The sequence below is a fragment of the Megalobrama amblycephala genome, linkage group LG9, assembly GCF_018812025.1.
Source record: "Megalobrama amblycephala isolate DHTTF-2021 linkage group LG9, ASM1881202v1, whole genome shotgun sequence".
In the NCBI taxonomy this organism is placed as follows: domain Eukaryota; kingdom Metazoa; phylum Chordata; class Actinopteri; order Cypriniformes; family Xenocyprididae; genus Megalobrama; species Megalobrama amblycephala.
In genome coordinates this window covers 42,568,556-42,596,330 of record NC_063052.1, presented here as the reverse complement: position 1 = coordinate 42,596,330, position 27,775 = coordinate 42,568,556, and the positions used below count along the sequence as shown (strand labels likewise).

Sequence of the window (27,775 nt, the reverse complement as noted above, 5' to 3'; positions counted from 1 at the left end):
TACTATGAGTGCTGGATACTGTGTTTTCATCATTCATACTTGCAGCCGGAGGGCGCTCTGCCCCTTTTGTCCACAAATGCCTCAGTAAAAGAAGAGGAATATCATGTGACAATCAAGGAACTAACAGAGGCAAGAGATCGCTAAATATGGCTATTCAAAACACTTTTGAAGACAATAAATACACGATTGAGATGATGAATGCATGTATTGCCTCTGAATTTGCGTCTGAATAGCGCTGGCTCCGTGGGCGTGGCCGCATTAGCAGATAATGAGCTGAATCACGGACTTCTGACATGGCTCTCTTTTCATACAGATTACATAAACACAGAAGGTTTGTTTTCGATTTGACTTACATGTTTTAAAACCTGACATCTTAACGTTTTTTTAGACATAAGTGTAATTTTTTTGTCATTAGTATTCACTAAGTTACAGTTCATTTTCTAAGAACTATCAGATTGGACTTCGTTCAGAGGGAGAGGAGAGATCATGCATCATATTAGTTTTCTTTATTTTACAAAGAGCACAACATTTTGTTTTTACTCTGAGTGTACACAAATGAAAGAAGATATTCCACAGATTAAAATGGTGTATAACTCTTAATTGTATGTGCAACATTGACGGAGTATTTTGAGTCTCTTTCACACTGATAAGAAAAAACCACGGTGGTATCGCCGGCGATACCTTCAGACCTCAGAGTGTTAAGGTGGTTATTTCATTATATTTTGTCAACTTGCGCCTTTAGATTTCTATCGGAAATCAACAAAAGTTAGCATTCTAACGCGAGCTCCCGTGCCGCCTCCATTCACAGAAACATGTCATGCCTGGTATCATTGTAAAGCTCTCAGTCTCATTAACAGCGCTGTCTAATCCAAATATGGACATTTCCTTTGTAGAAATAACCAACCGCGAAAGTTTGCCGGGGAATCTACAGCCGAAAACCACATCTGATTGATCATGTGAATTTCCGACTACGTGATTGGTTATCAGGCGTCACGCTTCATTGTTTATTCTGCGCCTGAGAGAAAATGCCAACAACACCGAAATCAAAATACGGCAACGGCTGTCACTTGCAAGAGCTAGTAAAATGAAAGTAAACAACAGATTAGACGATGAAACCCCATCAGCGAGTGTCTCATCGCGTAACCTATTGTTTGGTAAGGGAAAGAGTGTGTTGGAGGGAATGACAGCCGCGCCACACAGGAATGGCTCATAATTCATGTCACACGATTGTATGAATTAGTAAGTGGTTTGTGTTGTCCTAACTGTGCTGGATCAGGGCTGAAAATTAACATCGATCCACAGAATCATGGGTTCTGTAGCAGTGTGTTGCTGGAGTGTAGTCTGTGTGAGAGAGATAGGTAGACTACTGCAGAAGTTTGCAGTTTTTGTGACTGTTATGTGTGTTTGTTAAGGTAGTTCTCTTCAGCTTAAGGCTATTGTTATTAATAATTTATTCATTTATCAATTTCCATGTGTTTTAAATATTACATAATACTGCTATTAATAAACTGAATATATATTTTGTTTTTAGGTTGGTGGTTTCAATAGAAATAAATGAAATTATACAATATAAAAACTTTAAAGGCCGTTTTCTCAAAATTAGTTTTTTCTCACACTCAGAGTCAGATATATCCACTTCAGTAGCACCTACAAGCACCAACTTTTCCAGACTTATACTTAACTATATTCTGAAGGCTTTTACAGAGGGATTTGTTGATATAGCATTCCTATCCTGAATTATAGGTAATTTTACTCAAAAAAACATGGCGAAAATAGGTTTTTTAAGGCTATTGTCAGTATTCTCTAATTTACTAAAGCACAAAATAAGATATCCAGAATCCCTTCTGTAAAAGCCCTTTCATCTAATATGTCAACAAATATAACCAAAAATTTTAAACCTGGACCTTTCCAATTTTCAGAAATGTATGCAAATGAGCATATATAATGTAATACATTTTTTTCTTATGTTTATGCCAGTAATAAACTGGAGAAGTTTCACAGTGATATCTTCTAATTTAAAAAAAATCCCTATTCACCTGTAGTGTCTCGCCTTAACTAACACGAGGGTCGTCCATAACGGATTTCATGCATGGACTTTGCAAGCATAGATTTCACAGGATGTTTCAGAGTGTGCTGTGTTTTTTTGTGTTTTCTTATACACTATAGATACAATGTTAAATTTGATGATATTTGTCGGAAAACTAAGGTAATATAAATAGTAATCGATCACAAAACAATGGCTAATTTTCCTACGGAGTGCTAAACAGCCTCACAAAAGTGAAAGCTTATAAAAGCTACAGAAAATAAGCTGTTCCCTTTCAGTCGAATTGGGATGAATTGGGCTCTTGCCTGAGAGAACTAAACAAACCAGTGTACATTGGCATGTGAGATTTGCATCTTGCACTCCGCCCCACAGCACAGGTATAAATACGGAAGCAGATGCAATGCACAATCAGCTTTTTGCTTCGGAGCAGAGTGATTCTTCTGTTCCTGTTCAGTCACTAAGAGTTCACAGGGCCCGGTGGAGAATCTTTTGTTTTTTGTTGGTTTGGTACTTTGTTTTACGGGACTGTACACTTGTGTATATATCTTGACTGCTAGATTATTAGATTTTTGGTGCACTTATAAATAAACACCACCATATTATGGGGTTGTTGTTTTTTTTCTGAACATGTCCCACAGTAGACTCGAGAAGACCCAGTTCAGGCCTGCCAAAAAGCTACATCACACTAAAATAATTACACTAATAAAACATGATCGCATTTATGATGTTAGCATGTGTTTTTGTACCAAAGCAATAAAAGGAGACATTCATATATATCATGTCATTTGTTCAGTTTTTTCTTGAACTGAGAGTCTAAAGAGTGTCATTGTTCTTTACAGGTTGAGCAATTGTGGTATTACAGATGAAGGTTGTAGTGCTCTGGCTTCAGCTCTGAGATCAAACCCCTCACACCTGAAAGAACTGGATCTGTCATTTAACAACCTAACAGACCAAGGAGTAAATCTGCTCTATGATCTACTGAAGGATCCTGACTGTAAAATAGAAACACTGGGGTAAAATTGTGTAAAAGTATCTACATTCTCATTCTCGTCCTACTGGGATTAGTAAATTACATACAGCAGAATAAAATGAACACAAATAATTTGTCCTGTCAGATTATGGGGTGTCACTTTAGGTTCTTTACAAAGTGTCTGATACAATTTTACATATTACATATTATATTTATGAGAGTATAAACATAATTTGGTGATGCATTTTTAATAAAAGATTTTTGCATTTTTATGGATCTTAGACTGGACCTGTTAATGGTGCCTCTGATTAAGTCTCTCTTTCTGATTTTGAAGTTCTTGCTTATCTGAGCTGTAGATCCTGAACTGAGAGAATGATGAATGTCAGTGTGCTCTACAGGTTGAGTTATTGTGGTGTTACAGATGAAGGTTTTGCTGCTCTGGCTTCAGCTCTGAGATCAAACCCCTCACACCTGAGAAAACTAGATCTAAGTGGAAATAAACCAGGAGCATCAGGAGTGAATCTGCTCTCTGAGGGACTGACACATCCTCACTGTAAGCTGGAGAAACTGTGGTAAGATTGTATAAATGTGTCAACCAGCCACTGCTCATCTGTAAGTGCGAAATATTCCTCAAAACATAGACCTCTATATACACTCAATTAATAATAAATTGTAAATGTTTTTTAACGCATGGATTCGGCAGGCATGTATCATGATACAAAGTGGGGCAGCCGGTCTCTGAGCCCTCCCCAGCTGTACAATGCTCCATAAATTTCCTATGTAAATCTGTGGTTAAAAATGTAACTGCAGCATGCTCTAATTGAGAGCCATTGGGGCAGATTTCACGTTACCTTACATAAACCTTGCTCCAGACCAAGACAATATCAATCCACTTCAGCTATGTGTAGATTATGTGTCATCCTCTACAGCTTGAGTAATTGTGGTGTCAAGGATGAAGGTTGTGCTGCTCTTGCTTCAGTTCTGAGATCAAACCCCTCACACCTGAGAGAACTGAATCTGACTGCAAATAATCTAAAAGACTCAGGAGTGAAACTACTGTCTATAGGACTGAAGGATCCTCACTGTAAACTGGAGATACTATGGTAAGATTGTGTAATATTCTCCACATTCTCATTCTCCTCCTACTGGGATTAATGAATGATATACAATAAAACAAAATGGGTCTTACATACTATATTTATGATAAACAACTGGGTGGTGCATAGGATTTTTAACTTTTTATGATATTGAAATTAAGCTGCATGGAGAAGCGGATCTGAATCTTAGATTGGAACTGTTAATGGTGCTGTAGATTAAGTCTTTCTCTCTCTGATTGTAAAGTTCCTACTTATCTGAGCTGTAGATCTTAAACAGAGAGTCTGAAGAGTGCCATTGTTCTCTACAGGTTGAGGCTTTGTGGTGTTACAGATGAAGGTTGTCCTGCTCTGGTTTCAGTTTTGAGATCAAACTGTTCACACCTGAGAGAACTGGATTTTTCATGGAATAACCTAAGAGATTCAGGGGTGAAGCTGTTCTCTAAGGGATTGAAGAATCCTCACTGTAAACTGGAGAAACTGTGGTAAATCATCTGTCTGAGAATCACACACACTGGTACTCACAAAAAAATGTTCAAAAATAGTTCTTATAATCAGTAGGATCAATCTGTAGTTTTATTTAGGGATGTCCAGATCCGATCACGTGATCGGAAATCGGGCCGATCACGTGGTTTCAGACTCGATCGGCATCGGACGTTACCTCCCGATCAGGACTCGGATATATATGTATTAGGGGTGCAACGGTTCTCAGTAAAAAATCGAACCCTACGGTTCTCCACTTACGGTTAGGTACGCACTTGCACCGCGGTCAATCTCGAATGACGACGCATCTATTGGTTAATATGGTTTGTTTAAAATAGCAACATGGAAAACAGACAGACAAGAGTTCAAATAATGTATGTTTTAGTCGATGGATGCGCAAAACGTTACAACAGTTCAGAAAGTGTGGACAAAACAGTCACTCTTTGTAAACTGTTAACTGCGAGTGCCGTATGCTCTAATGTCCAGTCATTTACGCCGTCATCACCCGGGTGTTGATACAGGTGAGACCTGAACAGCACATGTTGCTGTCTGTGTTTAACTCATTTAAGCCTTGCTGATTTAAACCTTCAAGAACAAGACGCGAAAGAGAACTCGCACACGCTGTGAGAAGATTTGTGTGCACTCATCCGAAGCGCGCACACGCTTATTTCAGTCAGCGCGCAAATACCGAGTTCTCTTTCAAGTCTTGCGCTTCAGCGGAAAAATTCATACAAAAATTATGTCAACATGCCCGACTTAGCGTGTATCCTAGCAAACATAGTCGGTTATGTCTTAAGTGAACGTATATTAGTCGAGAAAAATATATGTAACAATATATGTACTGGATCGTGCATGTCTTGTAGGGAAAAAAAACTATTCCTGCTGCCTGTTTTTAATGTTAAATCAAACAACAAATAACAAAGAAATCACTCACTGCTCTTGACTGAATAGTTTTTGTAACTTCAATAATGATTCATCTTTATTTATTTTATACAGTAAAGATAATATGCAGTGATATTTTATATTTGATTACTTTATCCATTTTCTGTACGTGAAAACGATTGTTAGATTCCTGAAAAACCTGAAAAGCACTGTTCCTGGATCTGTTTTTTTCGCTCTTCTTTATTCTTTTTCATGTATTATAGAAGTATCGGATCGGGACTCGGTATCGGTAGATACTCAAAATCAAATGACTCGGACTCGGACTCGAGGGCAAAAAAACGTGATCGGGACAGTGTGTAAAATGGATAGAAATGACAAAAAAAAAAGCCTCACACAACATAGGTCTCATGTTCTTTAGAGATGTTGTGAAGGTGAAAAAACATGATTTGTGAGTTTGCTGTTGAACATGGTACCTCGGTTTAAATTTTTTATGATTTTTTTTTTAAGTCTCTTTTTCTAATTGTGAAGTTCCTGCTTATCTGAGCTGTAGATCCTGAGCTGAGTGACTGAAGAGTGTCATTGTTCTCTACAGGTTGAGTGGTTGTGGTGTCACAGATGAAGGTTGTGCTACTCTGGCTTCAGCTCTGAGATCAAACCCCTCACACCTGAGAGAACTGGATCTGGCAATGAATTCACTAGGAGATTCAGGAGTGAAGCTGCTCTCTGACATACTGGAGGATGATCCACATTGTAAACTGGAGTTAGTACTCCAGCATTAGTAGTGATGATTAAAAATTTTTATATTTTAAGTTAATTTTTTTTTTCTTCTTAGTTTACTTTCCTGGTAATGGTTTCTTACACACTATAATGTGGATCACACTATGATCCACATTGTAAACTGGAGTTAGTACTCCAGCATTAGTAGTGATGATTAAAAATTTTCATATTTTAAGTTAATTTTTTTTTTCTTCTTAGTTTACTTTCCTGGTAATGGTTTCTTACACACTATAAACATGTTTAAAGGAGCCCTAGATTGTAAAATTGAATTTACCTTGGCATAGTTTAATAATAAGAGTTCTGTACATGGAAATGATATAAAGTGAGTCTACAACATCATTGTTTCCTCCTTCTTATGTAAATCTCGTTCATGCAAAAGACCACTGAAAAACATACGAATCTCTACATAACACCGACTGTGATGCAACAGTCGGGATCATTAATATGTACGCCCCCAACTTTTGCATATGCCTGCCCATGTTCTAAGCATTAGACAAGCCAGTATTGACGTTGTGAAGCTGCACAGCCGAATCATCAGAAGTTATGCAGGTATTGTGAAGCAAGCAAGGACAATAGCAAAAATGGCAGATGGCTCGATAATAACTGTTCATGATACATTATATATTTAGTGATATTTGTAAATTGTCTTTCTAAATGTTTCGTTAGCATGTTGCTAATGAACTGTTAAATGTGGTTAGAGTTACCATTGTTTCTTACTGTATTCCAGAGCCATGTTGTTATTTTCACTTTTAAACGCTTGCAGTCTGTATAATTCATAAACGCATCTTCATTCTTTATAAATCTCTCCAACAGCTTTAGCTTTAGCCCCATTAGCCACGCAGCACTAGCAGACTCATTCAGAATCAAATGTAAACATCCACCAAATACATGCCATACATGATCTGACTTGCTGTATCACAAACACTTTGTAAAGATCCATTTTGAAAGTTACATTAGCTGTTTGAACTTATTCTATTGTTTATGCAATGTTTAATGGGAGTCGCGAGCTTGGGGGTGGGGAGCACGAACATTTAAACATGTACACGCTGTCACGGAAGGCACAGAGACTAGATGGTAAGATCCAAGTGCAGCTTTAATAAGGCATTTAAAGGCAATCCAAAATCGTCTCCACGCTACACCTGCCTTCTCTGGATCAGCTGATGGTGAATAAAGAGCCACTACAGACATCATATTCAACAGAATCAACAGACACAAACCCATAGTGATCAGCACACATGGATGCATTTGTGTAACTTTACAGAATCATCCAAAGTCAAACAAGGAAACCTATTTCTTAAGAATGGATATTTAAACAGGCAAATGCTCTACTACAGACATCTCCATGTTTAAGATTTATTTAATGGATATTTAATTTTAGAGTAATTCAGCCCTCTAAACATATTCAAATGTCTATAGATTATAGTAACATTCACACTGAAATCATCGATTGAATTTTATTTTATTTTTATTTAAAAGGAATTGTGCATTGCCACTTTTAAATTTAAAGTGGAAATCTAATTTTTAAATCTGAATTCATAATTTATGGACAATTAACTAGATAGATTGAACTTTCTGTGAGGTTTATCTATGTTACATTAACTATATGAATTCTTGTCTCAATTGAATTCTATTCTATTATCTCTGTTCTGTTCTGTTATGTTACTTATACCAACTCTCTTTTGTTCATGACTCTTTTTTATTCTTTAAGTCATGGGTTTCAACTGGTTCAAAGCAGATTCAAATCAAATCTGCTGAAGATTCAGTGTCTGAATAAAATAACAGCTGTATGTATAAGAACATGTCAGTGTCTGTTATGAGTCTTGCAGCAGTTGCACTGTAATTCAGCTTCCTTCAATTTAAATACAAATTATTGTTCTGCATAATATAATTCCTGTTTCTACCTCACAGTACTGAACACTTTAAAAAAAAAAATGCAATCTGAATGACACACAATCCTGACGAACACAGATTACTCATACAAACAGCAGTCATGAATCATCTTGTGTGTGATTAAGTGTGTGAGGCTGACACTGACTAGTGCAATAAACATGATGCAATATGTGTGTAATATATTGACTGATCGTGACGTCTGGTTCACTGCTGATTCTTTCATGGTTTCATTCTCACAACTACAGACAGCAGGATATTTAAAGGATATTTGGATCAGGATATTTGTTTCACATCAATGAAACAGCAATCAGATAACAAAAAGATTCATGCAATCAAGACATTTACACTATAAACAGTGATTTACACTGAACAAACCCACTGTGATGGAAACAACATCCCAGATCATTCCTTTTAATTGTTAAATCTGATTTAAGAAGAATGACTGATCAGACCAGAAACTCTGTCGACTGATCTGAGAACAGTTTGAGACATTGTTGAGATTTTCTTTTTTTTTTTTTTTTTTTATTCTTTAACTTTTGAATATGTGTTAATTATAGATATTTTATACTTTTGGTATTTATAGAAGGGTATATTATGTTGTGATTGAATGTGTATTTTAAAGCATTTTGGTTAAAATCCTGTTGTTTTTAAATGTGCTCTATCAATAATAGAGATCTAGATCAAGATTTTTCAATCTTTCAGATCCATGGATCCAAAAATATGATCATCCTCCTTTGGCAACTATATATTTTCATGTATAAAGACCAAATTAATATGAAAAAATAATATATTATATATATATATAAATATGTGTAATATAATTTTGAAATTACTTCGTTTCTATTTCGTTACATCATTGCATTCTTTTATTGTAATGTTAGATGTGTTATTCATTTGAATACAATTTTAGTCAAATATATTAATCTATTATTTATTTACATTTTTTATTTTTATTTTAATCAAATTAATAATTTTAATCACATTATTTAATTTTATTATTTTTATTTTACATTTTTATTTAATCAAGTTTTACATAAGTTATTTATTATAATCAGGTTTTATTTATTTTAATCAAATGTTTTTGTTTATTTACATAAATTTCATTTTATCATTTTTTTAAATGTAAGTTTTATTATTTTTTAAAACAAGTTTTATTTATGTATTTTAATGAAATATTTTTGATTGTTTAGTTATTTATTTACATTACATTTTATTTGTTTTAATCAATTTATTCATTTTAATCAAAATTAATTATTTATTTAATTCATTTATTTAATCAACTTTTAAATTTAAAGTAATTATAATCATGTTTTATTTAATCAAATTTTGTTTTATTTACATAAAATTTTGTTTGTCAATTTTAAATCTAATTTATCAATTTACTGTTTATTTAAATCAATTTATTTTAATCAAATTTATTTAAATCCTGATTTATTTATTTACAGTAGTTTCTATTACATTATACCATTCCATCTTTTCGGCACTGTACTGTTAGATGTATTATTTATTTAAATCAATAAATTATTTTGTATCAGTTTATTTTAATTAAATAAATATTATTTTTTTTTTTAATTTTAATCAAATGTTTTATTTATTTTATATTTAAATAAAACTATATTTATTTGTGTTGATCAATTTATTAATTTTAATACAATTTATGTAAATACATTTTTATTTTAATCTTTTTTTATTTTAATCAATTTTTTTATTTAGTTAAATCTTTTTTCCTTCTTCTTCTTCTTCTTTTTTTTCACAGTTTTTCTCTAAAGCATCTCCAGCACCCTTGCGGCCCCTGAGGGCCCTGGACCCTGGTTTGTAAACCCCTGCTCTAGAGGAGGCACAACTGGGTGAAGCTTTCTGTTTCTATCTCATTGCTGCTGTGTAGAAACAGAGATAGCAGATAGATCTGGTGTGATTTTTCACTGCCTCATGTATGTTCATGCTGGAGGTTGATGTGAAGTTTAGATGTGATGCCTTCAGGTTAGTTTGTGTTCTTACTGTCAAACTTTCAATGGTCTGAACGATATGAAACGTCTCTTAAGAGTCTGAAACTCAGCATTTAAGTGTGTGAGAGAGATAGAAAGCAGAAGTGACATATCTCCTCCGATCACACGTTTCCTCTCACAGTTACACAGCGGAAGACGCCACTTCCTCAAACAGACTCGCCACACTCTCCTCCGACTGCACGACGCAGGTAAACACACACTGTATGTCTGCGTCCATCTGTTCTCTGGAGTGACATTGAGCGCAGGACGTGGGATGGAGGCGTTCAGCTCCAAGGACATGGCCATGAAGGCCCAGAAGAAGATCCTCAGTCACATGGCCAGCAAGTCCATGGCTCAGATGTTCATCGACGACAACAGCAGCGAGGTTCTGGACGAGCTGTACCGTGTCTCCAAAGAGCACACGGGGAACCGCAATGAGGCCCAGAAGGTGGTGAAGAACATGATCAAGATCGCTGTGAAGGTTGGAGTTCTGTTCCGACACGACAAGTTCAGTGCGGATGAGCTGAGTACGGCACAGGACTTCAGGAAGAAGCTGCATCACGGAGCCATGACGGCCATCAGCTTCCAGGAGGTGCAACATTAAATTATTATTCATGTTTGCATGCTTATTGGGGAATTATGATTAATGTGTGCTTTTAAGTCAATCATCACTGGTGCTACTACTGAAACCTCTTAAAGTTCAGCGTGTGCTTAGCCCTGCAGCGTCTGTGCTGTCGTTTTACACCAGACAGGAAGTGACTGCATAAAACACCCTAGCAACCAACCAGAACACTCTAGCAACTCGTTAAAGCAGGAACAATTCTGACTGGCTGTCAGTTTTTATCATTTGGAGAAATTGTGGAGAAATTTACAAAAACGTGAAAAATGTTTGTTTTTTCTAATGGTCCGTTTTTACCAAGCACGTTAACTATAAGAACAAAGATTTGTTTTAAAATTAGTTCTAAATGTGAAGACAGAGACTTCACACCACAACAATGATGATAACAACACAGAGGAATCACTTTCAGGACAATTTTTCCCAGCCGATGAATGCTGACAGCCAATCAGATCCACCAGACTTTACTTTGAGCATTTAAAGCAGCAGGAGACAAAACTGCAGCACAAGCTTCCCACTGAGCAAATTACGTCCAGAAGACGTCTTTTTCAGGTCTTGTCTCAGGTTGAAAAGACGTCCACTGAGGGGCCAGAATGAAAGTTTTTATGACGTCTTTTTTGGACGTCTTCTGAACATCCGATATAGACGAACACACACAATCACCAAAGGAGAAAAATCACAATTTTTAAGCCACCATCGTGGAGAGAGTGTTTGCTTTAGTTGGGCTCTTGACCCTTGCCTTATTAATATTAGAATTTGTTTGGGTTGTTAACTCAGTCATAACAGCCAAACAAGCAAAAAGAAATGATCAGGTGTTGGTTATGTTTTCACATAATCATTGTTTGATCTGAATCACTGAACTCATGAGGAGCCCAATCTCTGAGTTAGATTTACATTATTGATTACAGCAGCACTGTGATTCTATAGCGGAAGATCAGCTTTATCAATGTGATTCACATGATTTCAGAAAAGGTGTGTTGAACAAAAAAAAAAAGCTTCTAATTTAGGCACACAGACATCAAGAATCATCCTGTGAATCTCAACAGTGGTGACCATCAAAAAGCATGTTGCAGTGCATTCTGGGAGCAACCAATCAAAATTCATCCATGGCTCCCATCATGCATTGCTGCATTAATAAATTATGAGCTTAATTGTTTTAGTAATTTCCTTTATTCTCATATTTTATTTTGTTCTGTTTATGTGACTTTTTAGTAGCTTGTTTTCTAATGTTCAGAGTTGATCTGTTGATCAGAATATGTTGCTTGTCACCGTCGTTGAGATTCACAGGCTGATTCTTGATGTCTGTGTGTGCCTAAGAGAATTTTTTTTTTTTTTTTTTTTTGCTCAGAACAACTGTTTGTGAAATCCTTCAGATTATATTGATAAAGCTGATCTTCTGCTGTAGAATCACAGTGATGCTATAATCAATAATGTAAATCTAACTCGGAGATTGGGCTCTAAATGAGTTCAGTGATTCAGGTCTAATAATGATTATGTGAAACATAACCAACACCTGATCATTTCTCTTTACTTGTTTGGCTGTTATGACTCAGTTAACTGCCCAAACAAACTCTAATATTAATAAGGCAAGGGTCAAGAGCCCAACTAAAGCAAACACTCATCTCCACGATGGTGGCTTAAAAATTGTGATTTTTCTCCTTTGGTGATTGTGCGTGTTCGTCTATATCGGATGTTCAGAAGACGTCCAAAAAAGACGTCATAAAAACTTTCATTCTGGCCCCTCAGTGGACGTCTTTTCAACCTGAGACAAGACCTGCTGCTTTAAATGCTCAAAGTAAAGTCTGGTGGATCTGATTGGCTGTCAGCATTCATCGGCTGGGAAAAATTGTCCTGAAAGTGATTCCTCTGTGTTGTTATCATCATTGTTGTGGTGTGAAGTCTCTGTCTTCACATTTAGAACTAATTTTAAAACAAATCTTTGTTCTTATAGTTAACGTGCTTGGTAAAAACGGACCATTAGAAAAAACAAACATTTTTCACGTTTTTGTAAAATTCTCCACAATTTCTCCAAATGATAAAAACTGACAGCCAGATGTCCAGAAGATGTCCAAAAAAGACGTCATAAAAACTTTCATTCTGGCCCCTCAGTGGACGTCTTTTCAACCTGAGACAAGACCTGAAAAAGACGTCTTCTGGACGTAATTTGCTCAGTGGGTTATAATAAACAGAACAATATCATGCATTAATATGGATGCTAATATAGTTATCGTTCTTGGTGTGAACGGTCTTAACTTTGGATAAAAGTGTCTGCTAAATGCACGAATGTAATTGTAAAAACTAGGGCTGTCAAAATAAATATGTTAATTTTGCAAATTTTTCATTGTAACCTTTTTCACATTTAACGTAGCATCCGTTTTTTCTGTCATACTTTGGCTCAGAGTGTTATATCAGTAGTCTATCATTCATTCAAGTGCTATTAAACCATAAAAGCAACAAAAAATCCAAAAAAAGAACTCAAATCTGTACTGGCACGCATCTGGGAAGTGGCAATATGGCCGTTTAAGATGGTATTAAGATGTGTTTTGGTCGATCAGATCACAAGTGGATGACGCTAAATACAGGTATAAATGGGGTGCAAAATGTTTTGAGCTTGTCCACTTTCAACCACTTCCAGAGGTACTCGAAAACGCATTCGACCAGAATGCATTCGTAGTGTGAACACTCATGTGTTCGAACAGCACAAAAGACCACCTACTCTCCGTCTACTGACCAAACTCGTAAACATTATGGTAAGCATGCTAGCCAAACGGGATTTAAACTTTGTTGGCTGAAGACCCAAGTTTGGTTTGAAGTCAAAAAACGCACCAAGCACAATGTTCTCTCACCATTCCTGATTTCTAACACACACTCACAGCGTTCGGCTAGTCTCACAGCTGACAGAGCAGAAACGAAAGCTGCTGTTCTCCATGATTTTCCGTCGTCTGCGTGCATGTTTATATATAAATTGCATGAGCTTATTTTGTCCATTAGATCAAGAGATCTGAAAAAAAAAAACATACAATTACCCGCCCATAGATCCTCCCCTCGAAGAAATGAGGACAGAAGTGGTTAAAAGTGAACAAAAGGGTTAGTTCACCCAAAAATGAAAATTCTGTCATTAATTACTCACCCTCATGTCGTTCCACACCACGTAAGACCTTTGTTCATCTTCAGAACACAAATGAAGATATTTTTGATGAAATCCCAGAGGTTTATGACTCGTCCATAGACAGCAATATAATCAACACTTTCAAGGTCCAGAAAGGTACTAAAGACATCGTTAAAACAGTCATGTGACTGCAGTGGTTCAACCTTAATGTTATGAAGAGACGAGAATACTTTTTGTGCGCAAAAACAAAACAAAAATAATGACTTTATTTAACAATCTCTTCTTGTCTGTGTCATTATCCTTACGCAGTAAGCACAGTGAAGGCTTCAGTGTTTACGTCCAAATGCCGGCTCAGGATTGGCCAAAGCTGGTCATGTGATGCGTGTGATGCAGGAGCCGGCCAATAATGAGTCAGCGTTCTGACGGAGAACAACATTGACACAGAAGAGAAGAAATTGTTGAATAAAGTCGTTATTTTTGTTGTTTTTGCGCACAAAAAGTATTCTCGTCTCTTCATAACATTAAGGTTGAACCACTGATTTAACAATGTCTTTAGTACCTTTCTGGACCTTGCAAGTCTTGATTATATTGCTGTCTATGGACGAGTCATATACCTCTCGGATTTCCTCAAAAATATCTTAATTTGTGTTCTGAAGATGAACGAAGGTCTTACGGTTATAGAACGACATGAGGGTGAGTAATTAATGACAGAATTTTCATTTTTGGGTGAACTAACCCTTTACAACACCAGGTGTAAACGGAATGTCTCCCTCGTCCACTTCGGATCCGATCGAACAAAACGCATCTTAATACCGGTGTAAACAGGGCTTATATTCACTCATCCAAAACACATACTCAGAAAGCCGCTTCAGACAGCGTGCCAGTGCCACATGGAGTAAAAATTTTAACAATAAAAAATTTAAATGTAAGGTGCAATTAATCATGATTAATTACAGAATTTTTTTTTTTTTTAATCAATTGAAAACAATAGTAATTACATGAGTGTCCGCATCTCTCTCCATCAGGTGGAGTTCACGTTCGATAAGAACGTCATGATAGAACTGCTGGAGGGCTGTCGTGATTTACTGCTGAAGCTGGTGGAGAAGCACCTGACGCCCAAATCTCTGGATCGCATCAGGCACGTGTTTAACCATTACGCAGATCCGGAGCTCCTCACACACCTGTACGAGCCACAGGGGACGCTGAGCACCAACCTGAGCAAGATCTGCAGCGGCCTGAACCGCATGATCGAGGAGGGCAAACTCTGAACAGAGACTGAGAGATGGAGATTCACAGAGAGACTGAAAAAGGGAAGAGTTGAAGTCCACAGAGACGCTGCAGTGAGACGCTTGTCTGATCCAGCGATTCTCACTAGAACACGTGCTTCATCCCAGATTCAGGAGGAGAATTTGAAGGGAGAATTCACTCAAAAATGACTGACTTTCTTCTGTGGAATGCAAAAGATTGGACTGAAATTTAGTCAAAACATCTTTTGTGCTCCACAGAAGAAAGGCAGGTCTCTTTAAGAAAATAAAAACAATATGGCTTTTTAATACAATTAAGATTTTGTTTCTGCAATTTAACATGATTTCCCTCCATCAGTCTTTCCAACTAAAACCAAAGAGATCTTGAGCAACTCCGGACTTTTGTACAGTTCTGAAATAACCCACTTCTGTTTCTCTTTTCATGTTTCATTGCATTTTCTTCAAAAGCAACAGTATTGAAGTTTAATAATAAAATATTGTTTTATTTTATTTCAAATATTCCTTCAGGAGCCTCTTTTGAAAATTTCTTTATATGAAGATCTGGTCCGTTTCTCCTCATGTCTGTCATTTAAGTCCTGCTTCCAGGAGAAGATCTTACCCTGGTTTAGATCTAGTCCATCGAGGTCCACAAGACCTGACTGTCGTTTGCATTTTCAAAGAATGACAAATACTAAAATTGCACAATTTGTGGGTTTGTTTTCTGATTTAAAGTTGGAGCAAGACCAGTGCACTACTATAAACTGTGTTTGCAACCCATTTTACTTCTGTATTTGTACAAGAAAAATATAAAACAGGGCTTAAATTTACCAGGAAACTGAGAGGCTGAATTTATTTTAAGTCGATTTTCATTAACAGATTTCTGCATTTTTACTACTTTTATTCACAGCAAAAATGGTTTCCTTAGTATTTTTGTTTTGTTTAAAATTACAAATATATAAAAATTCTTACATCAAGATACATTTACTTTGAGAAGGAATGAAAAAAATATTTGTGTTTTAAACAAGAACAAATATCTGCCAATGGAGTGAGAAAAATAAACTTGTTTCTCCTTTTGAATTAATGTAATTTTTCTGATAAACTCACTTCATTTTGATACATTTTAAACAAGACTTAATTTCTGAAGTCATTTTGCTTCTCCAGTAAATTGTGTTCAAGTATCATGATTTTAGAATGTTTAAATATTTGTACTGGAAAACAAAGAAAAGAAGAATCATTTTTTGCAGTGCACATTTGGATTGCAAAATAAACTGAAAAATAGAGGTAAACACTATTTATTGCTATGCTTTTATTGCAATTTTTTTAACAAACACCTAGAAAAATACAAAAGAAGAACTCAGAAGATAAGAAACGTGAGAGCTGGTGCTGGTGATCATGTGTGTTACAGTCTTCAGATCAGCTTAATTCAGCTGGAGTCATGAGATTACAGACACTTTACAGTCTCAAAAATCCTCCTCAAACACAGTCAAGCCTGAGTGATGTGCGTTTGAACACATGTATCACAGTCATCTGCTCCTCTAGGTGGCGGCTACGGCCTGTTTGACGACGGCTTTCGGCCGCGCGCTCTTGTTTGCAGCTGCTGCCGGTGAATCACTCACGTCACTGTTTCCGCTAAAGCTTCCGGAAGCGTTGGGAAAGCCGTGCGCCGCAATGTATTTCTGGTAAGCCTCGCGAATGATGCGGAAGGCTCGGGCGTTGGCGTACGGGATGTCCGTGACGGGGTCGCGATACAGCGCGGGTTTATGAGTAACGGGACACACCTCCTGAACGGGCTGCGGCGGGCTGGAGCGAGCCGTCTGCGGGAAGGCGGAGTTAAATGCATCATCGTCGCTGAAGGTGATGTAAGTGCGTGAGCACAGAGACCCCGCCCCCTGTGCAGAGGAAGAGGAAGTGGGTGTGGCTTGGGGCGTGTCCTGGTCCAGCCTATAACAAGAGACGGAGAGTCAAACTATCAGGTGTCCTAATTATTAGAAGCAGTGTTGATATCGTTAGTTTTAATATTGTGCAACTAAAACTATATTATATATATATATATATATATATATATATACATACACACACACACACACACATGCATTTAAAGCTGAAATAGAATATAAATATTAGATGAAATCTTGCATTGGCAACTGACTGAAATAAGATTAAGTTGATGTTAAAATTGCTGACTGAAAACTGAAACTGAAAAAATAATTAAAACCTTTTAGAAATTTTAAAAAACTAATAAAAATAACAAAAGCACACAAAATTACTCATCCATCTATTCTTCTATCCATCCATCCATCCATCCTTCTTTCCATCCATCCATCTATTTTTCAATCACTCATCCATCTATCCATCCATTTATTCATCATTCCATCCATTAATCATCCATCCATCATCCTTCTATTTATCCATCCATCCTTCTATTATTCTATCCATCAATCCATCCATCCATCATCCATCTCTTTCTATCAATCACTCATCCATCTATCCATCCATTTATTCATCATTCCATCCATTCTTCTAGCCATCCATCAATCATCCATCCATCATCCTTCTATTTATCCATCCACCCTTCTATTATTCTATCCATCAATTCATCCATCCATCATCCATCTCTTTCTATCAATCACTCATCCATCTATTCATCATTCCATCCATTCTTCTATCAATCCTTCTTTCCATCCATCCATTTTTCTATCAATCATTCATACATCTATCCATCCATCTATTCATCATTCCATCCATTCTTCTATCCATCCATCCTTCTTTCAATCATCCATCCATCCATCTATCCATCTAGCAATCTATCCATCCTTCCACCTATCCATCCATCAATCATCCATCCATCCATCCTTCTATTATTCTATCCATCCATCCGTCCATCCCTTTCTATCAATCACTCATCCATCTATCCATCCATCCATCTATTCATCATTCCATCCATTCTTCTATCCATCCATCCATCCTTCTATCCATCCTTCCATCCATCCAAATAACCATCTTTCCATCTATTTATCCATCCATCTATCTTTCCATCATCCATCAATCCATCCTTCTAACATCCATCCATCCATCCTTCCATCATCCTTCTATTTATCCATCCATCCATCCATCTATCTATCTATCCATTCATCTATTATTCTATCCATCCATCCATTCATCCATACATCCTTCAATCCATCCATCCATCTTTCTATCAATCACTCATCCACCAATCCATCCATCCATCCATCCATCATCCATCCATCATCCATCCTCCTATCAATCATCCATCCATCCATGCTTCCATCCATTCATCCATCCATCCATCCTTCAATCCATCCATCCATCCTTCAATCCATCCATCCATCTATCTTTCTATCAATCACTCATCCACCAATCCATCCATCCATCCTCCAATCAATCATCCATCCATCCATCAATCCATCCATCCATCCATCCATCCTTCCATCCATTCATCCATCCATCCTTCAATCCATCCATCCATCTATGTTTCTATCAATCACTCATCCACCAATCCATCCATCCATCCATCCTCCATCCTCCTATCAATCATCCATCCATCCATCAATCCATCCATCCATCTATCTTTCTATCAATCACTCATCCACCAATCCATCCATCCATCCATCATCCATCCTCCTATCAATCATCCATCCATCCATCCTTCAATCCATCCATCCATCTATCTTTCTATCAATCACTCATCCACCAATCCATCCATCCATCCTCCATCCTCCTATCAATCATCCATCCATCCATCAATCCATCCTTCCATCCATCTATCCAACTAACCATCTTTCCATTTATCATCCATCTTTCCATCTATTTAACCATCCATCTATCTTTCCATCATCCATCAATCCATCCTTCTAACATCCATCCATCCATCCTTCCATCATCCTTCTATTTATCCATCCATCTATCTATCCATTCATCTATTATTCTATCCATCCATCAATTCATCCATCCATCCTTCAATCCATCCATCCATCCATCCATCCTCCATCCTCCTATCAATCATCCATCCATCCTTCCATCCATCCATCTATCCAACTAACCATCTTTCCATCTATCATCCATCTTTCCATCTATTTATCATCCATCTATCTTTCCATCTATTTATCATCCATCCATCCTTCCATCATCCTTCTATTTATCCATTCATCTATCTATCCATTCATCTATTATTCTATCCATCCATCAATTCATCCATCCATCCTTCAATCCATCCATCCATCCTCCTATCAATCATCCATCCATCCATCAATCCATCCTCCATCCTTCCATCCATCTATCTTTCTATCAATCACTCATCCACCAATCCATCCATCCATCATCCATCCTCCTATCAATCATCCATCCTTCCATCCATCCATCCATCCATCCTTCAATCCATCCATCCATCTTTCTATCAATCACTCATCCACCAATCCATCCATCCATTATCCATTCTCTATCAATCATCCATCCATCCATCAATCCATCCTTCCATCCATCCATCCATCCATCCATCCATCAATCCATTAATCCCTGCTTCCATCCATCCGTGTTAAACTATTTGGAAATCCCTGAAACAGTGCATTAGTTTACACACATCTAACTCTCATCTGTCAGTGAAGTGACAGCAGTTTTCCAGCAACAGGCTCTACAGTTTTCCAGTAATATCAGTAAAGCTTAAACAGTTTTTTTGTGTCACTCATAATTATAATGATTAATTACAGTTCACTATGATGTACAGAATATATTTACCCTTCCACATCCACGTTCTCCTCCTTCATGTGAGCGTCGGGCATCAGCGGCATCAGCACCGAGTGATAGCGGATCGTCGGCCCTTCAAACTTTCTCTTCTTATGGACCTGCTTCTTCTTATCCGCCTCTAAGCGCTCATAGTTCTCTGAGGAACACACACACACACACACACTTACACTATGATCTGAACACATGTGATATTCCCGTGAGGTGTGGACCGTTCTGTACCCAGCGATCTCAGGTTGATCTCAGCGGTGAGTTTGGCCTCGGCGAGCAGCTCGTCCTGCGTCAGCACTCGATCACTCGACGCGCCTTTCCTCTTCCGCGGCGCTTCCTGCTGCCGCTCCTGGAGACGCTCGTTCGTCTTGCGCGTGTGTTCGCTCGTCGACTTACGCACCGACTTACGCACTGAAACACAGCGACAAGAACAGCGCTACTGGTTAATTCTGCATTAGCTAACATGAGCTAAGGATGAACAACATATTTTCATTAATCTTTGTTTATGCTATTTAGTAAAATTACCATGTTAGTTCACAGTGTTAACAAATACAACTTTGATTTGTAGAACGATTGTTTAATGTTAGTTCATGTTAACAAATGAAACCTTATTTATTAAACTCAGTTATCAGTTTCCACACCTTTTTGAGCAATAAATTTTAACTGATTTATAACTTATTCTTCCATGTTTTCCATTAACGAAAGAACCCTGATTATTGTGTTTTATTTTTGATATTATAAATGCTGGTTAAATCAATCATTACTAGTACAAGTGTGATCAAACCTCGAACACTACGTGTTAAACTTTTATGAACATTTTCATAAAATAAACATTAACTGGAATTAAACAATTAAAAATCTTTATTTCAGCTAAGGCAACATTTCTCATTTTCATTTAGTTTAACTTGATGTACTAAAATAACTAAAATTAAAACTGAAATAAAAAATAAAAATATAATATAGACATTTAAAAAACACACCAAGTCTGTCACGATTATGAATTTTGTTCTGACAATTAATTGTCATAAAAAATATTTGTGATTAATTTTATTCAGCAATTATTTAATAAACAGTATATAGTATAATAAAATACAATTTATAATAAAAATAGGCACATATGATTTGCCTATATATAATTAGTTACTTAAAATATAATATAATAATTATATAATATAATAGCAATATAACTTCCCTTATTTGGATAACCTGAGATTTAAAATGCACAATTATTGCAGTTATCTCAAATATTTGCGATGAGATTAAATAACCACAATTAGAGAACAATAATTGTGACAGGCCAAAATTACTAGAACTTTAAAATATAAATTAAAAATGTAAAATAAAATATAATATCGCAGTGATACTGGTGTGTGTGTCTCACTTTCTCCAAACTCCTGCAGCTCTTGAATGATGCGCCTCTCAATTTTGGGTCGTTCAGTCTTTAATTCTTCAGTCACTCGCTTGACTTTGGGCTTCGAGACCTTCAGAGGCTCCTGAAACACACACACACACGTGAGCAGACGTGTTGGCGGCGGTGAATCCTGTGATATGAGTGTGTGTGATGATGCCTGACCTTGTACGCTTTAGTGACGACGCGGCTCTTCCTGCGCGGGGCGTCATCTTCCTGGTCGCTGTCGGGCTCGTCTCCTTCATCGATGTCAAAATCACTGTCCACCTCATCCTCAGTGTCTGAGTGATCGCCTCTGTACTCGTCATCACCTGACTCCTGCTCAACACACACACACACACACATCATGTGTTATTGTGTATTTATATTGAAAGAACTGTAGATAATAGAATAAAACTATAGAAGTAGATATTCAGTCACACAAACTGATTTTCTTTTCATACACATATACATATACATATATATACACTGCCCTCCAAAAGTTTGGAAACACCCCTGGCAAAGTGTGGTTTTGGATGATATCAGCATAAATTCTTATCATTTTTTGGTGCAATTACATTAAAGTAACTTGACATTATCATTGAAGAACAGCAATAATAATTTTCATTTCATTTTATATATATATATATATATAAAACGTGTGTGTGTATATGTATGTATGTATGTATATATACACAGTACAGTCCAAAAGTTTGGAACCACTAAGATTTTTAATGTTTTTAAAAGAAGTTTCGTCTGCTCACCAAGGCTACATTTATTTAATTAAAAATACAGTAAAAAACAGTAATATTGTGAAATATTATTACAATTTAAAATAACTGTTTTCTATTTGAATATATTTCACAAAGTAATTTATTCCTGTGATGCAAAGCTGAATTTTCAGCATCATTACTCCAGTCTTCAGTGTCACATGATCCTTCAGAAATCATTCTAATATGCTGATCTGCTGCTCAATAAACATTTATGATTATTTTCAATGTTGAAAACAGTTGTGTACTTTTTTTTTTCAGGATTCCTTGATGAATAGAAAGTTCAAAAGAACAGCATTTATCTGAAATACAAAGCTTCTGTAGCATTATACACTACCGTTCAAAAGTTTGGGGTCAGTAAGAATTTTTATTTTTATTTTTTTGAAAAGAAATTAAAGAAATGAATACTTTTATTCAGCAAGGATGCATTAAATCAATCAAAAGTGGCAGTAAAGACATTTATAATGTTACAAAAGATTAGATTTCAGATAAACACTGTTCTTTTGAACTTTCTATTCATCAAATAATCCTGAAAAAAAATATTGTACACAAATATTTTGTACAATTGTACACATTAAATGTTTCTTGAGCAGCAGATCAGCATATTAGAATGATTTCTGAAGGATCATGTGACACTGAAGACTGGAGTAATGATGCTGAAAATTCAGCTTTGATCACAGGAATAAATTACTTTGTGAAATATATTCAAATAGAAAACAGTTATTTTAAATTGTAATAATATTTCACAATATTACTGTTTTTACTGTATTTTTAATTAAATAAATGTAGCCTTGGTGAGCAGACGAAACTTCTTTTAAAAACATTAAAAATCTTAGTGGTTCCAAACTTTTGGACTGTACTGTATATATACACATACACACACACACACACACACACACACACACACACACACACACACACACAATATGTATATAGTATAATACTGACGTCATTGAATCCTCCATATGTGGTCTTGTAAAACTCATCTTCCTCTTCAGCGTCCAGTAGTTTCGACATGCGGTTTCCCGCAGTGCTGCGCTGCTCTCTGCTGTTCGCTAAACTCATTTCTACAGTTATGATCAACTCTATAATACTCTGTTTAATTTCTATCGTTAACTCTCAGTGTAAATACACGCTACAGTTGATGAAGGAAGACACTTTTCTCCTCCCCGGCTGTAAATATGCACACAAAGCATAAAGTCTGAAGAAAATAATATCAAATCCCTGACAAAATCACGTTTATAAATGAAAATGTTAAATGTCAAAACACACAACGCTAATCACCACAACACAATGAGAGCAGGGAAACCTCACTTCCGGTGCACCAGCATTTACAGCTCGATACTGACACCGTCTGGACTGGAGGACCTAAACAAACACAAACACTGTCCGGATAGACACTAACGCAGTGTTAATAATTTATTATTTCAAACTTAATATTGGTTAACTGAAATGTGTATTAACGAATCCTAACATGGACACTGAGATCTGCACGTGACATTTCATGAGTCACACTTACTGGCATTCCAAAGCCACGTGATTTTTCCCAAAGCAATGCATGTCCAGCAATGATGGGAAAACAGAAAAAAAAATCCCATTTGATAGTGTCATCATGCCCATTATTTATTTATTAATTTGTTTTGAAAGTGCTTTTCATTTCTAGACGTTCCTGAATCACGTGTTTCAGGGTGATATCACATGTCATCACGTGTCAGAAAGCATGCAGTACTTTTTAATTGGCACATTTAAAAGAATCTTAAATATGCAAATGTATGCAAATACTCATGTAAAAATAAAAAGATATCAAATAATAACATTGATGTGAGTGAATAGTTATGATATCTGTGATGTTCTGTTTTATTTGTTGTGTGTATTGGCTGGTGCTGCACTGAATAACATGTGCCTGACATCTCAATTCTCACAAAAGACACGTTCTGTTTCCTCGTGTCGTTCCGAGTTCATTCTTTTAAGGAAGCCCGGAATATCCGTGTCCACACAAGAATGCAAGTCCATTCTTTGCATTCATAGAATTGAGAAACTGAAGTTCTTCCTGGATTCTTCAAGTGCTTTCATTGTTGAGCAGAAGTTCAGGAATGTAAAATATGAAAAAGCATGTCATCTTTGAGCTCCATAAGATGGCAGCAAACAAACATGCCTGTCAACATCAGTGAACTTTCATTAGTCTCAATTCAATACATATTTGGAGAGTATTTGAAGCAGTTAAAAGCCTGATTTTATTCATTTAACAATGAATAAAGTTAATTTATGCATTTACAATGCTTTTACAATGTGTTAAAGTCCACATGAAAGTCTATATCCGAGTGAAACTGCTTTGCAAACAAGAACAAATGTAGGGCGGGGCTTGGTTTTGTCTGTGGGGAATTGATTGGAAGGTTGTGGTTTGCTATTGGTTGATCTCATGTGAGTGACAGGTTGCCCCGCCCTCGTCATCAGAGAAGAGAAGGAGAAGATATTCTGATTCAAGATTATGAGGAACACGAATTTAAAACAATAATGATGTGCACCGATAAATCATTTATGTTAAACACTAAAGCATTAGCCTGTTCTAATTTAAAAAATACAATCAATTTTGATTTCATGGTGACTTTAACTCTAACATGTGTTGCTAGGATTCATGTTTTGTGCTATTGTCTTCTGTGTAGCTCATAATGCATAGAAACTGACACATGATCCGGTTAGAAAGGTGTTCGAGCCGCATTCTGATCGTTCCGAAGCAATCCTGCGTCTGACTCAAGAGTCGAAGGGGAGAGGTGTTTAAATGCAAATTAGTTTAGGATAATTTCCAATAAAAGAATTGATCGAACAGATTCAAACAGAGATAATTTGTTACGTTCAAACCACCATGATGACCAAATGTTGAAGAAACATTCATATTTGTTGTTTTTAATATATTAAAGGGTTAAACTTCATCTCAGAGCAGTCGTGAAAGAGTTAACTCTGTCTTTGACATGACGGGATCTTTGGTCGAGGTCTGAACTCTCTTTCATGTTGGAGATCATTGTTGTCATACATGCATTTAGATAAAACTGATTGAATCGAGGACGTGCATCACAATCTTATCACACACACACACACACCCTCAACTGTCTCAGTTACACAAAGACTCAAACACGCCTCAGTCACGTAACAAAACCAACATACCAACACACATATTTTGTAGGTCGCTCTGAATGAAAGTGTTTTATATTTGATGTGGAATGCAAATTCATTTACAGCGCCTCTAATGCAAATCATCAGACGCTCTAATCAAATGACCTATGACCTGTCGGTGAAGGTTTATCACAGTCGAATGACTGGGTAATAATAAAACAGCTGGAGAAGCTCATTTAACTCTTTCCCTGCCAGCGATTTTTAAAAGAGTTGTCAGTCAGTGACAGCATTTTTGATCATTTTCATAAACTTTCATGGCCCCCAGAATATTTTGTTGTATAAATATCTGAACATGCGATATATCAAAGGAAAGTACAGAGCCTCTGCTTTTAAACAAACAAAGACATTTTATTCTAGCTTCATGCATTATCTTTTTACTAACATTTGAATGTGGGTAATGATGGTCGTGTTAATAATTGACATGTGCGTCAGCAATGCTTCTATTGCTTGTTTCTGCTTCTTCGTCTGTGTTTTGATCCAAAGATTCTGTACTCCTTCAGAACTCAAACACACAAACCTATAGACTAAACACGTAAATGAGCGGCAAGAATGCTTTAAAGGTATTTGGTTTTTAGTAAAGGTGTCATTTAAGCAGCCCCTAAAGTAATAATTAACAATTTTTACAACGGAAGTGATTCAATCAAAAAACAACTTTAGCTCGATAATAATTTTCCTATTGTCCCTGTGAAGCTGCTTTGAAGCAATATGTATTGTGAAAAGTGCTATTTAAATGAAGATGTCTTGACTTGAAAATGCATAACAGCGCCCCCTACCATATAACAGTGAAAACATTGAAAGTTGGAAAATTCCATCAATGGTGTGGAAAGAGATAAAAAACGAATGCTGCTTTTAATTAATACGAATGCTAGCATGTTTATAGCATGAATAAGCACAATAATAGCATGTATGAGCATGTTGCTAGTCGCTTTCTAGCATAGATTATCAAATTGCTAGCATGTTTTAGTGTTTCTCATGATTGCTTGCATGTTTTTTATTTTATATAGCACAAAATGTATTGCTAACACATTTCTATCATGAATTAGCATGCTGCTAGCCTGTGCCTAGCATGAATTAGCAAAAGCTAGCATGTTGCATGATTTACCACATTGCTATAATGATATGATATTAGCATGAATTAGCACATTGTTAGCATGTTTATAACATGAATAAGCACAATGTTGCTAGTCTCTTTCTAGCATAGATTATAAAATTGCTAGCATGTTTTAGTGTTTCTCACACGATTGCTTGCATGTTTTATTTTATATAGCACAAAATGTATCGCTAACACGTTACTGCTAGCCTGTGCCTAGCATGAATTAGCACAAAGCTAGCATGTTGCATGATTTACCACATTGCTAGAATGATACTAGCATGAATTAGCACGTTGTTAGCATGTTTATAACATGAATTAGCAAAATGCTAGCATGTATGAGCATGTTGCTAGTCTCTTTCTAGCATAGATTATCAAATTTGCTAGCATGTTTTAGTGTTTCTCATGACTGCTTGCATGTTTTTTATTTTATTTGGTACAAAATGTATCACTAGCACGTTTCTGCTAGCCTGTGCCTAGCATGAATTAGCACAATGCTAGCATGTTGCATGATTTACCACATTGCTAGAATGATACTAGCATGAATTTGCACATTGTTAGCATGTTTTAACATGCTGCCCACATGATCTCCCAGACTCAATAGACGGGTATAGGTGTAACTCAGTTTCAGGTCATTTAGTGAACAGTGTTGGAACAGGATAAACAAGTAGAAGAGTTCCATATAACATGCAGATAAGTGACTAGAATGTCTTATCTCTGTAGGGCGCAAAGAGCATGAACACACACACACACACACACACACAGAACTACAGATACACACACACTGTAAACCCCGATAAATTCAGACTACTCAACATTTTTGTAAACACAGATTATCTAAAAGTATTGAAAGTAAAGCAACTCATATTTTTTAAGTATCAATAATTATAAATAACAAATAAGTGAAACAAAATTTTTTTAATTTTATTTAATTTTTAAGTCAAAATATCATGTCACCTCTGGCTTGTTTAGTCGGGGACACTTGATATTCAACAATATTACTGATCTGACTGTATGTATCACTGTTTTCTCCAGAGCTGCTGTATCGATAAATGAACTAAATTAATGATTTTTACAATGGAGTGAATCAACACTGAACCTACTTAAGCTGCACAATGACACTATTTTCTTCTAGAGCCAAAATTATGATTCAGTTATCACTGTTAAGCTGCTTTGACACAATCTGCATTGTAAATAAAGGTGACTTGACTTGACAATGATACTAAAATAACACTGATTCACGTCAACAATTGTTATTACTATAGGAACATAATTCAAATGTTCCATGAGTGAAACGCGGTTATGAAACATCTGGGTCAGCATGATCTCTGACATCAGTTCATAAGGTCCCTCCGTTACCATGGCAGCAGTTTGTGTTTATGGGGTGTGAGCCTTGAAGGGTGTGGGACTTTCACAGAATCAGCTGAACATGTTATTAAAGATATCAAAACCTGGCTCTAAAATAATGTCTATGAATTTAAAAAAAAGTCCAAAGCTGTATTTTAATATTCAGA

At 36.3% G+C, this 27,775-nt stretch overlaps 3 protein-coding genes across 5 annotated transcripts in view; 2 read left to right on the top strand and 1 right to left on the bottom strand.

Moving 5' to 3' along the window:
• The window catches only part of LOC125276001 (NACHT, LRR and PYD domains-containing protein 12-like), a 28,766-nt gene extending 18,359 nt beyond the window's left edge, over positions 1 to 10,407 (top strand). For all 3 annotated transcript variants that reach the window (XM_048203394.1, XM_048203393.1, XM_048203392.1), the window contains 7 exons: positions 2,884 to 3,057; positions 3,413 to 3,586; positions 3,944 to 4,117; positions 4,420 to 4,593; positions 6,066 to 6,233; positions 9,897 to 10,120; positions 10,268 to 10,407. In XM_048203394.1, coding sequence (XP_048059351.1) covers positions 2,884 to 3,057; positions 3,413 to 3,586; positions 3,944 to 4,117; positions 4,420 to 4,593; positions 6,066 to 6,233; positions 9,897 to 9,936 — 904 coding nt within the window. In that variant the 3' untranslated portion in view covers positions 9,937 to 10,120; positions 10,268 to 10,407. The remainder of the gene's footprint in view (positions 1 to 2,883; positions 3,058 to 3,412; positions 3,587 to 3,943; positions 4,118 to 4,419; positions 4,594 to 6,065; positions 6,234 to 9,896; positions 10,121 to 10,267) is intronic.
• tnfaip8l2a (tumor necrosis factor, alpha-induced protein 8-like 2a) lies at positions 10,244 to 15,611 on the top strand. Its single transcript, XM_048203408.1, has 2 exons — positions 10,244 to 10,717; positions 14,876 to 15,611. Exons 1-2 carry the CDS (start codon positions 10,400 to 10,402, stop codon positions 15,116 to 15,118), a joined length of 561 nt encoding a protein of 186 aa, XP_048059365.1. The 5' UTR covers positions 10,244 to 10,399; the 3' UTR covers positions 15,119 to 15,611.
• Positions 15,612 to 16,385: 774 nt separating this feature from the next.
• On the bottom strand, positions 16,386 to 23,356 carry vps72a (vacuolar protein sorting 72 homolog a). The gene is made up of 6 exons (XM_048203389.1): positions 22,949 to 23,356; positions 21,417 to 21,569; positions 21,225 to 21,336; positions 20,075 to 20,254; positions 19,847 to 19,991; positions 16,386 to 17,035 (listed from the first exon to the last, which is right to left on the bottom strand). Exons 1-6 carry the CDS (start codon positions 23,063 to 23,065, stop codon positions 16,630 to 16,632), a joined length of 1,113 nt encoding a protein of 370 aa, XP_048059346.1. The 5' UTR covers positions 23,066 to 23,356; the 3' UTR covers positions 16,386 to 16,629.
• Positions 23,357 to 27,775: the final 4,419 nt, after the last annotated feature.

What these genes read in the sequence shown, in the direction of transcription:
- tnfaip8l2a (XM_048203408.1), top strand. Translation starts at nt 10,400, where the DNA reads ATGGAGGCGTTCAGCTCCAAGGACATGGCCATGAAGGCCCAGAAGAAG. An exon ending in CGGCCATCAGCTTCCAGGAG is followed by an intron (nt 10,718 to 14,875) that starts GTGCAACATTAA and finishes TCTCTCCATCAG; the next exon opens with GTGGAGTTCACGTTCGATAA.
- vps72a (XM_048203389.1), bottom strand. Translation starts at nt 23,065, where the DNA reads ATGAGTTTAGCGAACAGCAGAGAGCAGCGCAGCACTGCGGGAAACCGC. An exon ending in TCGTCACTAAAGCGTACAAG is followed by an intron (nt 21,337 to 21,416) that starts GTCAGGCATCAT and finishes TGTGTGTTTCAG; the next exon opens with GAGCCTCTGAAGGTCTCGAA. An exon ending in GCTGCAGGAGTTTGGAGAAA is followed by an intron (nt 20,255 to 21,224) that starts GTGAGACACACA and finishes GCTGTGTTTCAG; the next exon opens with TGCGTAAGTCGGTGCGTAAG.